The 15274-nt window shown below is 41.0% G+C and overlaps 1 protein-coding gene across 4 annotated transcripts in view; it reads right to left on the bottom strand.

The window, feature by feature from the left end:
- The window catches only part of PJA2 (praja ring finger ubiquitin ligase 2), a 53086-nt gene that overhangs the window by 22904 nt on the left and 14908 nt on the right, over nt 1-15274 (bottom strand). For all 4 annotated transcript variants that reach the window (XM_016228511.3, XM_029054122.2, XM_029054124.2 and 1 more), the window contains 3 exons: nt 9181-9378; nt 6789-7785; nt 941-1144 (listed from right to left, as the gene is read on the bottom strand). In XM_016228511.3, the coding sequence (XP_016083997.2) occupies nt 941-1144; nt 6789-7785; nt 9181-9370 (1391 nt within the window). In that variant the 5' untranslated portion in view covers nt 9371-9378. The remainder of the gene's footprint in view (nt 1-940; nt 1145-6788; nt 7786-9180; nt 9379-15274) is intronic.

Below are 15274 nucleotides of genomic sequence, written 5' to 3'. Positions count from 1 at the left end.
TAAAACCTTAAGAGTTACTGACTAGCCCTCCCATATTAAGAGGCCCCTTAGACTATGAGCTCCATGTGGGACATGGAATGTGTCCAACCTGCTTATGTTGTATCTATTCCAGTGTTTAGTACAGTGCCTTTCCCCCTCCCAGCCCCACAGCACTTATGTACATGGCTGTAATTTTATTTATTGTATTGATGTCTGCCTCCCCGCCTCTAGACTGTGAGCTCATTGTGGGCAGGGAATGTGACTGTTTATTATTGGATTGTACTCTCTCAAGCCCTTAGTACAGTGCTCTGCACATGGTGAGCGCTCAATGAGTACAACTGAATGAATGAATGACTGAATGCCCGGCACATAGTAAGGGATTAACAAATTCCACAATTCTTACTCCTGGGTCTTGACTTGCACAAAGTGAACTGGCTATGGAGAAAGCTGAACTTAACCCAACGCTGGAGAACATCGTCTGAATTTCTGGTGAACTGAAGCTGTAGTCAGTGGGGGTTTATTCAGCTATAGAGCATAAGCAGCATGGCCTAGTGGCAAGAGCCCAGGCTTGGGAGGCAGAGGACACGGATTCTAATCCCGGCTCTGCCACTCATCTGCCGTGTGATCTTGGGCAAGACACTTCACTGAGCCACAGTTACCTCATCTGTACAGTGGGGATTAAGACTGTGAGCCTCACATGGGACAACCTGATTACCCTATATCTACCCCAGTGCTTGGCAAAGAGTAAGGACTTAAAGCATAATAATAATAATTCTAATAATGTACTTAAGTTGTGGTTTGATTTCCCTTATACCTGTCTGCTTAACTACTAATCAATGCTATCAAAACAACCTATGGAAAAATGAGCTTGAGATATTGGGTAAAATTCAATGTAGAGAGAAGCACTCACTGAGTATGGTGAGCTATTTTAATACCAACAAGATGCAAAATAAGAACTTACTCTTCTTGAATAGGGAATTCGGGACTCTCTTCTGAGTCACTGCTCAGAAGCAATTCAGTTTCAGGTTGTCTTCGGACAGAAAGCGTTTCAAAGCTCTCATCACTTGAAGATTCAAGGTTTTCATCGGCATACAAAGAAGGTAGCTCCATCCTCGACCCGGCCGGGTCAACGCATTCAGAGCTGCTCGGATCAACGCATTCAGGGCTGCAAATTTAAGAAAGAAAACAATGCATTTAACATTATATCATTCTAACAATCAGGAATCAGTTAGCAGTGAGTTACAATGAAAAAACTTGTAAGCCACACAATGAATTGAGGATGCAGACCATTTCATTCAAGTTTAGTAATTCAAGTTTAGTAAATGGGGTAAATTCTATCAAATTTCTTAACCTTACCTGAAAATCTGATTCAGTTGTCAATCAATGATATTTACTGAGCACTTACTGAGTTCAAAGCACTGTTGATCCCTACCTTCAAAGGGCTGAAAATGTAGTAGGGGAGGTATATATGTATATATATATATATATGTGTGTGTGTGTGTGTGTGTGTGTGTATTTAGCATTTGTTAAGCACTTACTATGTGCCAGGCACTCTTCTAAGCACTGTGGTAGATACAAAGTAATCAGGTTGGACACAATCCATGTCCCACTTGGGGCTCACAATCTTAACCCCCATTTTACAGATAATGTAGCTGAGGCACAGAGAAGTGAAGTGACTTGCCCAAGGTCACACAGCAGATAAGTGACAGAGCCAGGATTGGAACCCAATTAGATATTAAAATAAGTTACAGGTAGGAGGAAGCAATAGAGTGTAGAGTATACATAGGTAAACCAGGTATTTGAGTAGGTAAATGTTTAACTCAGCAGTACTGAAGTGACCGTTGGGGAATGTATAGATGCGGGGGGTGGTATAAGAGAATAATCAGGGAAGGCCCCTTGGAGGAGAGGTCCAAGGGAGTTGAGTTCAGTGGGGCGGGTAGACTTGAGCATCAAGAGAGGACTATTTCTCGTCGCTTTATTGTAATTCATTGCACAAGGTATCCAAAGTCGTGTAAAAATTCCTATCAGTGGCATGAAAACCTCTACATGTTCACTGCTCCTTTGTTTGACATGATAAAATCTAGTAGACAAAAGCATGAGGAGATATTACGCTAAATTTGGAAACTGTGGTTCATTGGTTATGGTATTTGTTAAGCACCCATTAAGTCCTAAGCACTGGAGTTGATATACTACAATCAGATCGGATGGTCTCTGTCCCGAACAAAGCTCACAGACTAAAAGACAGGTAGCCGAAAGATTTTCACCCTCATTTTACCAATGAGGAAATCAAAATTTAGAGAGGTTAAGCAGCAAGGTGGCCTACTGGAAAGAGAATGGGCCTGGGACTCAGAGGACCTAATCCTGACTCCACTAGTTATCTGCTGTGTGACCTTGGGCAAGTCACAAAACTTCTTTGTGCCTCGGTTCCCTCATCTGCAAAATGGGGATTCCAGAAGCAATAACAATCCTAATTCAGGTTTTCATCTGCATATCAAATCACTGATCAAGCTGTAGACTTCCTGCCTATCTTCTGGTTACCTTACTAGGCTCCAAAAATTAAAGTCTGAATTTGAAATCTTTTTAACAAGCAGTTGAAAAGTCCCCCAACTGCACCGGCTCCAAATTGTTAGAACCTCTTAAAATCTGGAAATGGCTCCTCTATCATTGTGGTATATTGTGGAGGATCACCAAGTGCTTAGGACAGTCCTCCCTGTCTGGGCTGTAAGCTTGTTGTGGGCAGGGAATGTGTCTGTTATATTGTACTCTCCCAAGTGCTTAGTACAGTGCTCTGCACAGAGTAAGCGCTCAATAAATGCCATTGACTGACGGGGCACACAGAAAGCACTCAAATACTACTGAGTGATTGACTATTGTATGGAATTACTTTTTATCTACCCCATCACTTAGCAAAATGTAAGCCATCACCAATTAGACAGTTTGCTTTGTACTGATCTCCTTTCAAAGGCAGCAGCATTTTATCTAGGTAATCCCTGTTTATTCTGTGATGGGATTCACCTTCATGTTCAGAAATATCATTTAAAACACCGGTGCAAAGAGTTACCCATCTAGGTAAAAGCTCATGCCACGAGCAGAGTGGGAGTTGTAGTAATGGAAAATATACTATAGTGGGTATATATGCACATAAACGTACAGTAGAGCAAAAAAGGCACAAATACGAGATCCTAGAGTGACCAAAAGACAATGAGACTTCAATTCTAGCATTTATTTGAAAAGTTATTTTAAGGAGGCAAAGAAAAAATGATCTCCTTTAACACTAAATCTGAAAAAACAACTTCCTGTCAACTCAGGAAATTCAAAATTTAAACCCTAATCCCAATCCCCTAGAGTCCATAAAGCCTTCTGTGTGTGCAACTTGAGAAAGAACCTTGAGTCTTAAACGACCCGATCGCATAATATGATTTAGCAAGCCGTCAATTCTGCAGATCGATTAGAACATCAAGTTAGGGTAGGGTAGGGTAGGTCAAAACACTATTTTCACAGATGCGATTCCTCCAACCCCAATTAGAGCTTCCTATTTAGGCTGAATAACTTGCCTGACATCTCCTGACACATCTCCTTCTGCCAGATGATATGTGCACGATTTTCCAGTTAAGCAGAGTAAAGCCAAACTCATTTAGGGATGGGAAAACTCGAGGGAAAACCCAAGTCCTGGAGGAAGTGGTGTCGATAGATCAGCAGGTGGCACTCCTTCCCTCAGGTTGGTAGGAAATGGCTAACCCAGGGAGGGCAGAGATTTCAGGGGATGCAACTCTTCCAGGGAAGTGCAGCTATTAAAGTTCTCAGGGTATATGTCACAGGAGTATAGGCTGCTAATCTCAGCAGCCTGGTCCAATTCCAAGTCGGGTAATTATGTTCTGCCTATTAAAATTCCCCCTGCAGATGCAATTTAATAAGGTGGTGCTTAGTTCCTGTCAAACAGCCCAGAGCAATACTATACAACTGCTGCATTTACCCCAGAGAGTTTCACGTTTCAGTAGTGATTAAGTGATCTCTATGTACGGTTTGTAAATCACTTCAGGATTCTTCAGAATAAAGAGCAGCGTGGATAAAAATATTTGGGTTAGAAAGGAAACACTCCACATGCTTATATATTAAAATAAATTATGGATTTTACCCACCTCCCCCCACTCCCATTGACAATTTTAGAATCTCTGCAATCCATTAAAGCCTTTTTTTCTTGGCTGTTCTCTTAACGAGAGCTCTTCCACCTAGAGCCAGTATACAAAAACACGACTGCAAAAATTTCCACACCAATCAACATTTGAATTTTTTAAATGAAAGTAAACTGCCCCACAGAGCAACGGACAAACTCAATAGAAGAAGAATTTATGCTTCCCCCCCTTCACGTCCGCAAGGAAGATATTCACTGTGCTCTAGTCTGCTGATGTCAGAGGAGAACCCCCTACCACTAAAACACTAGTTGAGCCAGCGGCAATAGGAAACTGAGTAGGAGTGGATGACTCTATTCAATTTCACTCTTCGGTTGGCTCCATGCAAGAAGTGCTTTTCTTTGGCAGCTGGGATACTTTGGGAGAGCAGAAATAAAATTACTGCTGCAAAGTATAAAGGCTCATGAAGAGAGCTACTGAAATGCATCTTTGCCAGAGTAAGTGTTTACGTATACATGCAAATGTAAGCAGAATCTCGCTTACATACCCACCTACTTTCCTTCACGTAGGAAGTTTCAAGAACGATTGTCGAGGCTTCCTGACAAGGGTCCATGTGCCTCTTTTTTTAAAGAAATGGGTGTGTTTATGGCCAGAAAAAAAGCCCTCCAGGCTGTAAGCTCCTTGTCGACAGGGAACCTGTCTTACCAAATCTGCTGTATTGCATTCTCCCAAGTGCTTAGGACAGTGCTGTACACACAGGAAGCACTCAGATACCAACAATCGATTAATCTCCATCATCAAGTGCTTGAGACCTCAGGCATGGTAGATCATTCTTTCTCTGACCATATACCAATTGACTGATAAATACTTTTAAAGAGTCTATCTCAATCCCCAGCTTGATTTTTTTTCCTGGCTGTCAAGCTTGTTCTAGAAATTGCCCGTTCAACAAACTGTATTATTATTCTTTGACTTCTGTGCTTTGCAACTACTGGTACTCAGCTGGAATTGATCACACCATCAAATGCAGAAATACCTAAGTGAAAGTGATCTTTCAGTGAAAACAGCAAGTAATATGGGAAAAGATTCTTCAAAATCATTCCCTATCCTCAAAAGAAAAATCAAACTGTTTTTTCCCCGGCCAAAAGGCAGGTTGATTGTATCTGAAAACCAAACAAAAAACAAAACCAAAAAAACCCCCAAAAAACAAATCCTCACTTCTTAAAACTTTGCCTAGACCCTTAAATCAGCATCTTCTCAGGAGCAATTTGCTTCTAGCATGAGAATAACTTTTTTCTGGAAACAATACTGGGAAAAAAATAAGATTGTGGACACCCTGAGGGACAGCAGTCGTGTCTAAATCCCAACTAAATATTCTTTCCCTGTGCTTAGTACAGTGCTCTGCACCCAGTAAGCGCTTAATAAATACCATGACTATGACTACAGTCTGAAGCCACAACCTTCAGCCATAACTTAGGCTTCAGAAATTTTCATTTTCCCTTGCTATCTCAAAAAAAAAAAAGTGCATTTGTGGTGGGACATTACAGATATTACTTCCTGATGTAATAATCTACATTTTCAAGACAGTCAGTAAAATTTATGTTTGAATGATTTTTAAACATTTCCAATTTGGGGATTGTGGTAGAGCTGCAAAATGATGAAACCGACTCCTACTATCTTCCTCAGCATGTAGGACAGTGCTCTGCATAGAGGATGCGCTTAATAAAAACGATTACTACTACTTACAATTAAATGGGGGAGACAGACAAAAATTCTTTCAAGAAAACAACGGCCGTAGAGGAAGAAGGATAAAAGTCGAAAGCAGTACAAACAGACTAAGAAATGCAAAACTTTCCCAAGTGCTTAGAATACTGCTCTGTACATAGTAAGTGTTCAATAAATACCACCGAATGATTGATAAATATAAAAATAAAACAAAGTCCAGCAAAGTTCAGAGGACTTCCTGGATTAAGAAATACTACCAATGCAGGGCAGGAGGCTGTGACACGGTTGGCTGGGTTAGGGCTGAAATAGAAGGGAACTTGGGCAGACTACTGAGTGGCACTGCCACTCGGAAATAAACTCAGACCCATTCCTCACTTAGCCCAAGCTGAGGCTCTGATATCACAGTCGGGAGGCGGGACCAGATACTGGAGCCAAGCACAAATACTTAAGTGCTAAAGGACAGGAATAATATAAACTACATTAGTTCAGAGGGTGGCTGTTGGGTTGATGCGATTAGGGTGTTGTGAAGGATTTGGGGGGAAAGAGTTCCTGAAGGAGATGAGATTTTAGGAGGACTTTGAAGATGGGGCAATCTGTGGTCTGGTGGATTCCAGGCTGGGGAAACAGTCCAAGTGCGGGGACAGAGATGGGGAAGTTGACTGTCAGGTACTGTTAGAAGGTGGGCTTGGGAAGAATGAAAAGTGTGAGCTGGGGGAGGATCGGGTGAAGAGAGCGTACATGGAAGGTGGGGAAAGTTGGTGGAGAGTTATCAACTCTGCCCAATTGTGTTGAAAATGAAATTAGAACCAAAAAAGCCATATCTGTTCCAATTTTGGCATAATAGCATGCTGAATGTAGGGCAAACTCCCTTTCCCTGTACTTCTTAGCTTCTACTTTTCAATTTACAGTTTAAAAACAGAAGTGAAACTCCAGTTTCAGAATAGCGCAAAATCTTACCTGTTTTCAACATTGGTGTTGGACTTGGGATCAGCTTCAAAACACTTCCAAGCTGTAGCACCATCTCCAACGGGCTGCTCCTCTTGCAAAATTTCATGTTCTGCATTGATTTGAGCAGGTGCTGTTTCCTTTCTCTCACCTGCCTTGTTCCCCTGGCCAAAGAACATCCTGGGAGCTTGTTTTCCTGCACTGCTTCCCAGGGACACTCCTGAGGTGCTTGGCTGAGGTTCTGGATTCCCTCTCCATCTCTTGGCACTATAACCTTCCTCCTCATCACTAGACAGGGCATCATTCTGATCCAATCTATTTAAATACTCTCGGTTCCTAATTTTGGGTCTCACTACGAATTCGGATGAAGCTCCCACTTCATTATTTCCACCACTGGCATTCAATTCACTGTTGATGCTCTCAGGACTAACGGAGATTTCCTCTACAACCATCCTCTGCATTTCGTAGCTACGGCTAGCCAAGAATTTCTTTGCATCCGCTTCCACTTTGGAAGTGGGCCCCTGAATATTTTGAGGGCCAAAATCCTTCTCGCTATCGGAATACTTCCCTAATGGCACCGGCCCTACTGCTTCAAAATCTTGGTTTAATCCAGAGGACTGTGGTGGTACACCATAGTAGTTGGTTTGCACACTACAGAAGGATGTTCCTTCATTTCCCAATTTAAATGAGATTTCCTGAAACTCCCTAGGATTCTCCTTCACACTGGAAAGAAAAACCTGATTACTCTCATCCTCAGAGCTATCTGACTCAAAAGAATCAGTATCTTCCGAAGAAATTACAACTGGATCTTTCAAAGGACTAAAATCTTCCAAAGAGTCCTCAGAACTAATTTCAACATAGGAATTTATCCCTGAGATCTCCCTGGATTGGACTACAGAAGGCATCAGGGAGCTTTCCTCAGTTACTTGAGATATTGGAATTTCAGATTCAGCTACCTCTATGAAGGAGTCACTTAAAATCAGGTGTTCTTGATCCAAAGCAATGGAAGCTATAGAGGACAATGGAAGAGAATATATTTAGAGAAAACAAACCAGATAAAATTGGATCCAATAATAAATTATTCAAGGAGAGCTTTACCCTGGCATCTTAATCTTACCCACATAACTGAGTATAAAGGGGCCACATCACCTACTACCCTACATCTGCAACGAGCAAAATCTCCCTTACTTGCTCTACTACAGCTTCGTTACATTTTGGGGCCCTGGTAGAAGAGTGGACCAGCCACTTTTGACTCATCTAATTGTACTCACACAACTACAAGTTTCACTTGTACACCCACAATCAATCATTTGTGCCACCCATTCCTTCCTATCCAAGGGAAAGAACGTCAGTGAAGATTGGGGTGGATAAGTCTGAGCTACCCTGAGAAGCACGAAAGGTATGGTTAAAAAAAAAATCAGTAATCAAAGTCTGATAAAATATCTTTTTTGGGATTGTTAGATCGCGACCTTCAATTTGGGCACACACAGTAAGCACTCGATAAATAGCACCGATTGATTTGGGTGTACCCTCTTGGAGGGATTCATCTTTGTGCTTTGCAAAAAACTGATCCCCCCCCTTATGCAAGTAGGATACCCTTTGGTTGGTTTGGGAAGGGCTGTCTTTCAGTGATGAACACCAGAAAGAGGGCTCAAAGAAATTTGGAACTTTGGGGAATAAAAGGGGTTTACATAATTGAAGAAAATTAACCATGACCACTATGCTTTTTAATCTAACAGACTGATCCATCACAAAGATTCTCATCCTGGTCACTGAGGATTTCATTTACTAGAGACTAGAAGAGGCCATAATGAAATATCATTCACTAAAGACAGCCAGAAAGAAAAATTAACCCTACCAAAGGAATACAATGTTTTTAAAATATTTTCAAATGATGAGTCAAGAAATTGAAGAATCATTAACCAAGATTTGTTGTTTAAAAAAAGCAAAGCTGTGTGGCATAATATTTACATTCAAAACAGGAAAATCACACATAAAGATATCTCCAAAAAAATACTCGCTTAATTTGATGACTTTTCCTTCAGAGTTAATTAAACCAAACTAAATTTAAATTGATGAGTTAGGAAAACCACATCTATCTAGTTTCTTATGAGAAGCTTGAGGATGAAAAAGGAAGTATTTCAGATCACTTCTGGAAGACAATTAGAACTTGGAATTTGGCTATATTTCCAAAATTGTGACCCTCTCCATTTTATTTTGCAAGAGTAAACACACTAGGCATACAATAGAGTTAAACCTTCAAAAGAGAACTCCTAATTCCCCAAAGCTTAACGTTGTGTTCATTTACTGTCTTAGAAACTATAACACTTTGAATACCTAGGCATTTTCAAAAGACTGTGTAAGTCAATCCTAATATTAATTTAAATGATTATATGCCACATACTTGTTGCCCTTTCATTCTGATCATCTTCTTGCCCGGGGCCTTGATATTCTTCGCACTGCTGACTTACAGGCCTTGCTTGATCGGTCGAAGTCGGTCTAAAGTTGACATAAGCAAATCTTCTTCCATACCTCCTGCCTGTAATGGTTTGATATCCTGATGATTTGTGCTGGGAAGACTTGTCACCTTTCATTCTTATTTCTGAAAGAGAAAAGTTAATATACAACTTGAAAATATTAGCTCAGCGAGAAGAAATTGGATCTGTCCCTTTTAAGCACTAGAGAGTCACTTGTCTACCAACGCATATGTTGTACTCTCCCCCAAGTGCTTAGTACAGTGCTCTGAACACAGTAAAGAGTTCAATAAGTACCACTGATCGTGAGCAGGGCACGTGTCTACCAACTGTCGTACTGGACTCTCAAAAGCACTCTGCACACAGTAAGCATTCAATACTTGATGGATTGATCCGTAAACTGCCTGGAGGAATGTAATACCTTTTATTCATTCATTCATTCAATAGTATTTATTGAGTGCTTACTATGTGCAGAGCACTGTACTAAGCGCTTGGAATGAACAAGTCGGCAACAGATAGAGACAGTCCCTGCCGTTTGACGGGTTTACAGTCTAATCGGGGGAGACGGACAGACAAGAACAATGGCAATAAATAGAGTCAAGGGGAAGAACATTCTTATATATCTTGACGTAATCTAAAACAGCAATTCCAAATGCAAAGATTATAACAATCAATCCAGAACAATTAAATATTTTTGGGATCAATTCAGTGTAGTACCCTTTGATTTTGTTTTTTAAACTTACTAAATATTTACTATGACAAATCATTTTTTACTTGCTATAAATGGAATAATTGGAATCACGAATACTGGTGAAGCTGCTACACTGCCAATGAAGCAACTGTGGGCAACTGGTGGCGGGGGGGGGGGGTGGGGGGGAGTAGAGAAAAATCCAGAAGTGGGCAAAACCATTAACTAAATATATGCAATCCAAAGTCAGTATTCAAAGTAAATTTGAGATAAGGTACTCAGAATAGCTGAGATGGGGATTACAGTGGCCATCAAAACCAAGAAAGGGGACTGAAAGCAGCGAAGAAAGGTGGCATAAATTGGCTGAAAAAAGCAACTGGACAATTTGAATGGCCAAGAAATGGGGTTTAGAGCAGGAAAGGCAAGAATTGTTCCAAGCACTCTGTATACTGCTCAGCAGTCAAATACTATTAAGTGGGTGAAAAAATTGAACAAAGAAACAACAAAGTAGGGGTGGCAAAAGAGGCAAATAGAGAAATAGAAGGATAGCAGAAATCTAAGGATGACTACAAATTATTTGCAGATTTCAGCTAGTATTCAATAATTGCCCAGTGATGTGTGATTTCATAAAGGTGAGAAAAATGTGATTTTACTTGAGAAATGCTTATGTCTACTGATTATTTGAAAACAGCAATGGATCTGGGCAATACCTACTCTCTCCACAAATGTATAAATGAATGGCGAGATGGATGAATTACAGAAACTGAAATGTAACACCTGTCCTTCATGATGTTCATCACAAAGTCACTGGTAACTCGAAAAAAAATCTTTAAAATTCCGTGTAAGGAACTGCTCCTACCATTCAAAGAGGGGTGGGGGTGAGGAGGGGAGAACTATCCAACACTATGACAAATAGTGAAGAAGTGTCTTGGCAAATGCCCTCCTCACATACTTCAAATTACTCCATTATTGATCCCCAATCTGAAGATTTGCAACCTGTCTGTCTTTTGACAGCACAGGAAGTTTATTTTTTCATCTCATTTTCTCTTCAGCTAAAGCTGACCACTTGACATTGATTCAGATCCAGAGAGAACAATATTTTCAGGCAGTGGGAATGTATTAAATCTGTTTTAGCAACAAAAAGTGTTGATGCACTAAAGTTTTGTAATTAAAAAGCATGCCAAGTTTATAGGTTCATTATCGATTTCGCTACACACAATCCATTTAGCCAAAATATTTTATTTTTTCTGTTCCTCTAACTCCCTCAGCAGGACAATGGGAGCCGTAATGGTACTTGTCTTTAAAATATAGTTCAAGTAAGGCTATTTCCCATGGAAGTGGTATTAAGACGAGAGATTCCAAAATGGAAAAGGCTGACACTATTACTGTTCTTCGACAGGCATGCACACTAGGCTTAGTACAGTGCTTTGCACGCAGTAACTGCTCAATAAATACAATTGAATGAATGTAGGAGGTAACTGCAATTCTAATATCAGTTGTCTTTTACAGCTCTGCTAACAACAATTCATATTTTCAGGGCATTTCACCAGGCAGTCCTATTTATCAGTAACGGTGCCCTCGATTCAGAAATGACGACATGCCAGTTCAAGCGACTCATGAAGCAACTTGGCAATTAGAGCACTTACCTTCCTTTTTTAGTCAGTAAGGGCACAGGGCTGGAAAAGGCCAGACCTTCACCCCCGACAAAACCATTTGAAATATTCTGGGAAGGAGTTGGCTACTCTATCAAAGAGGGGAAAAGCTCCCAACCCATGGGGGAGACCCGAGCTATCCTGAGAGAAGACAGGCAGCTGGAGCTGGCTGGTGGTTGGGATGCATGCTCCTACCACCTCTTCTTGAGATCCAGTCAGAAAAGAACTTTATGTGAGAATGTATTTTGGTTAATTGGATTATCTTAATTTGGGGATATTTTAGTCTAAAACCTACTTCCTTAGCACACGGCATTTGACTAGGGTTAATCCATCTGCAATTTGCCCCCATCTAAAAATCAAAAACTCCCCCAAATCTTCCCTCCCGAGGGCAATGGGCATGAAAGTCGACAAGGGAGGAGAAGTAGTGTGGCTAAGAGGAGGAGAGGGCAAAGTTATAGCAGATGAAAATGAATGCTCTCTGGCTAGAGTTGGCTCGATTTCTGGACATTTCTACCCACAGGGCGCTGAGGCCCGAGTGCAGGAGGGAAGGAAAAATCTGGTGGAGATGATCCAGACCTGGGGGTTGGTGGCACGATATCCACTGAAGGACAGGGGTTGAAGGAGTTGATTTTAATTTCCCTACCTTCTGTGTCACCTGAGCACTTAGGCGTTTCCCCCTCCACCACAGACCCCAAGTGCAAATCCTTAAACTACCTGTAGTTGATTTTCATGTCTGTTTCCACTGCTAGACTGTAAACTCCTTGAGGGCAGGGATAGTGTCTCCTTACTGGATCGTACTCTTTCCATAGTTTAGTACAGTGCTCTGCACATCGTAAGTACTCAATAAATACCACTGATTGATTGATGGTGCCATAAGGGATGGTACATTCTGGACCAAAGGAAGAGCCAGATAAAGGAGAATGGTGGGGGTGCCCAGGTTGGCAGCACATCTCCAAAACAAAGGAGACACTGCAGACAGAAAGGAGAGGGACTTGGACCCTGGCATGACCAGTGGCTGACATGCCTACCACCCCTGTGCCATGTGCTCCAGAGGTTGCTAAGACCCCCGTCATCTTCTATCTCTGGCTCTTCTGGTTCCACAGCTCATTTTATAGCATGGACTGACAAAGGCGTCCATTTGCCTTTGACTTTATCACGTTCTAGTCGTCACTATCGTAGATGGGAATGGTTATTGGGGTTGACAGTAACAAAATCAATTGTCCATGAGAAAAGACCAATATAAAGATAGAATTGCTGGTCTCCCTCTTTCAGAAGTTAAATTCAACTAATTTAAGTGGAACTAGAGAGCGATTCGCAAATTTTGGCCCAAAAGAAAGGATTAAAAAAATAAGCCATCTGACATTTCAGTGCGCATTATTAAAACTGTAAGCTTGCATCCAGACCTTTTGAGTTAGATCAGCTAAGAGCCAGTGTAGCTCAATTTGTCCTTTTCGGCATTGCAAAGGCCAAGAGCAAACATTTTGATATCCTACTCTTTGGCGGGGGGGAGGGGGGCAGTTAGGGGGATGCCTGATTAGTGTTTCAATCCTTTAGGGACAGTAAGCCACATTTAGTTTTTCCTAATCACTTCCCTCCAATTCCCCAAAACCTTCAATTGGCACAAATCCCTTTTTGTAAATACCAAATCCTTGGGGACATTTAACATTTTTTCCCTTCAGTGAAACACAATTTCGCAACCACATCAGATGCATTTTTCATATACATTTTTGGCTACTTGCACTTACCTACCAAACCAATGACTTGTGGAATGGTTAAGTTCATGTGAAATTTCTCAAGCTTTTCTAGAGCTTATGAAGACTTGATCATTGCCAAAAGAGTTGTTTCATAATTACTAGGGGAAATCATACTTCACTCATTTGCTGGGGCTCTTCAAAGAGGGTCAAGAATTATCAAGTTTTAGGGGGATCACTGGATTAAAGTATATTTATACAGTTCAGAGGATTTTTAAGAGTTATGGGATTAGAGAGAACGTTGCATTATGTATAGAAAACTGTATAAAAGGTAGAAAATAGAGAATATGGACAAACAGACTCTTTTTAAAAATTAAGTGGAGTTGCCGTAGGCCAGTATCGCCTGGTGGCTAGGGCACGGGGCCTGGGAGTCAAAAGGATCTGGGTTTTAATCCCGGCTCTGCCACTTGTCTGCTGTGTTACCTTGGATAAATCACTTCACTTCTCTGTTTTACAGATGAGGTAACTGAGGCACAAAAGTTAAGTACCTTGCTCATAGTCACAGAGCAGACAAATGGCGGAGCTAGGATTAGAATCCAGTTCCTTCTGACTCCCAGAGCATGGTCTGTCCACTAGGCCATGCTGCTTCTGCCAATAATGAGTGATAATCCTAGGGGAAGCAGCGTGGCCTAGTGAGCTCTGTGAAGGGATCTATCAGCTCTGTTATATTGTACTAGAGTACCAAGCGCTTAGTACAGTGCTCTGTACCAGTAAGTGCTCAATAAATACCATCAACTGATTGTTCTCTTGTATGGTCCTTTTCAAACTCTTTTTGGGCCTGCTTATTTTTGCTCTGTTTGAACTTCATCAGTCACTTTTTAAAGGGTCTTCCATTCTCAGAGGTTTCTAATTTACCTCTGATGACCTCTTTTTAACTTTTTATTCCCTTCTCTCCCATTGACAAACTGTACGGCTTGTGACGCTTAACTTCTCCAGGCCAGCCACAAGACAGAAATAATGATTCCTGCCTCCCACATAGTGATCTTCTGAACCTACCTTTGATAAACCCCGATTCTAATCCTTTGGCTGAGAGATCTATTCCTAAGTAGTAAACTGCATTTTGGATAATGCATTCAGTAGTCCAGACCCCAGGGGACTAGCCTAGAAAAATACGGTTTTGTAGCTGCTAGACCTTCCCAGGTAGGTCTATAAACCCTATACCTGAAGTGTGCGATGTAAATTGAAGCTGTGTTTAGGACTCAATATGCTTTGAAACTAAGTCCCACAAGGGGCCTTAAGTTTACAGAAGGTTGCACCGGGAAAACTAGAAGAGTACAGTTATTTTACAAGATGTATGAAAATTTGAGTATTTTAATGAGGTTCCAGACTCCAAGGGTAAGCTTCACAGGTAAGCCTCTTGTCTTTGGATTGAAAAAAATGCATACGCACTCTAAGTGGAACATGGTTTGGAATATAATTTATTCATTTACTATATTCACTTATTTCATAGCCCTTTTCCCTGAGTAGCTCATCATAAGAGAATAAACAATGCTATACTAGGCCAGTTCAGAAATTCTGCCTTTGACACTGGTATAATTGAATTTTGGAGAACATAATGGTTGCTCTCGGATTCATCCTTAGGTTTAGCAATGAATCTTTTAACATCCCCCATGTTTTCCAAATCCTTGTTGAATCTAGCAGCATTTTAGACTTGCACAACTTCCTTTAATAACAAGTACCTTATACTGCTTTTTTTATTTGTTTTCAATGTAGGACCTTCAAATTTCAAATGGCATCTTGTAGCCCTGCTGTGGGATTTGGTAAACTATAATTTGATATTTTCCTCATCTATACCTTTTGTGATTTAACAAACTGTAATCAGATGCCCTCAGTCTTCATCCTATAGAGAACAGGCAGAGTTTAACAGTATTCGTATTGTCTGTCTCCCCTTCTAGGCTGTAAGCTCATTGTGGACAGGAAACGTGTCTACCTG

This window comes from Ornithorhynchus anatinus, chromosome X3 (genome assembly GCF_004115215.2).
Source record: "Ornithorhynchus anatinus isolate Pmale09 chromosome X3, mOrnAna1.pri.v4, whole genome shotgun sequence".
In the NCBI taxonomy this organism is placed as follows: Eukaryota; Metazoa; Chordata; class Mammalia; order Monotremata; family Ornithorhynchidae; genus Ornithorhynchus; species Ornithorhynchus anatinus.
This window is presented reverse-complemented; position numbering and strand designations above follow the sequence as displayed.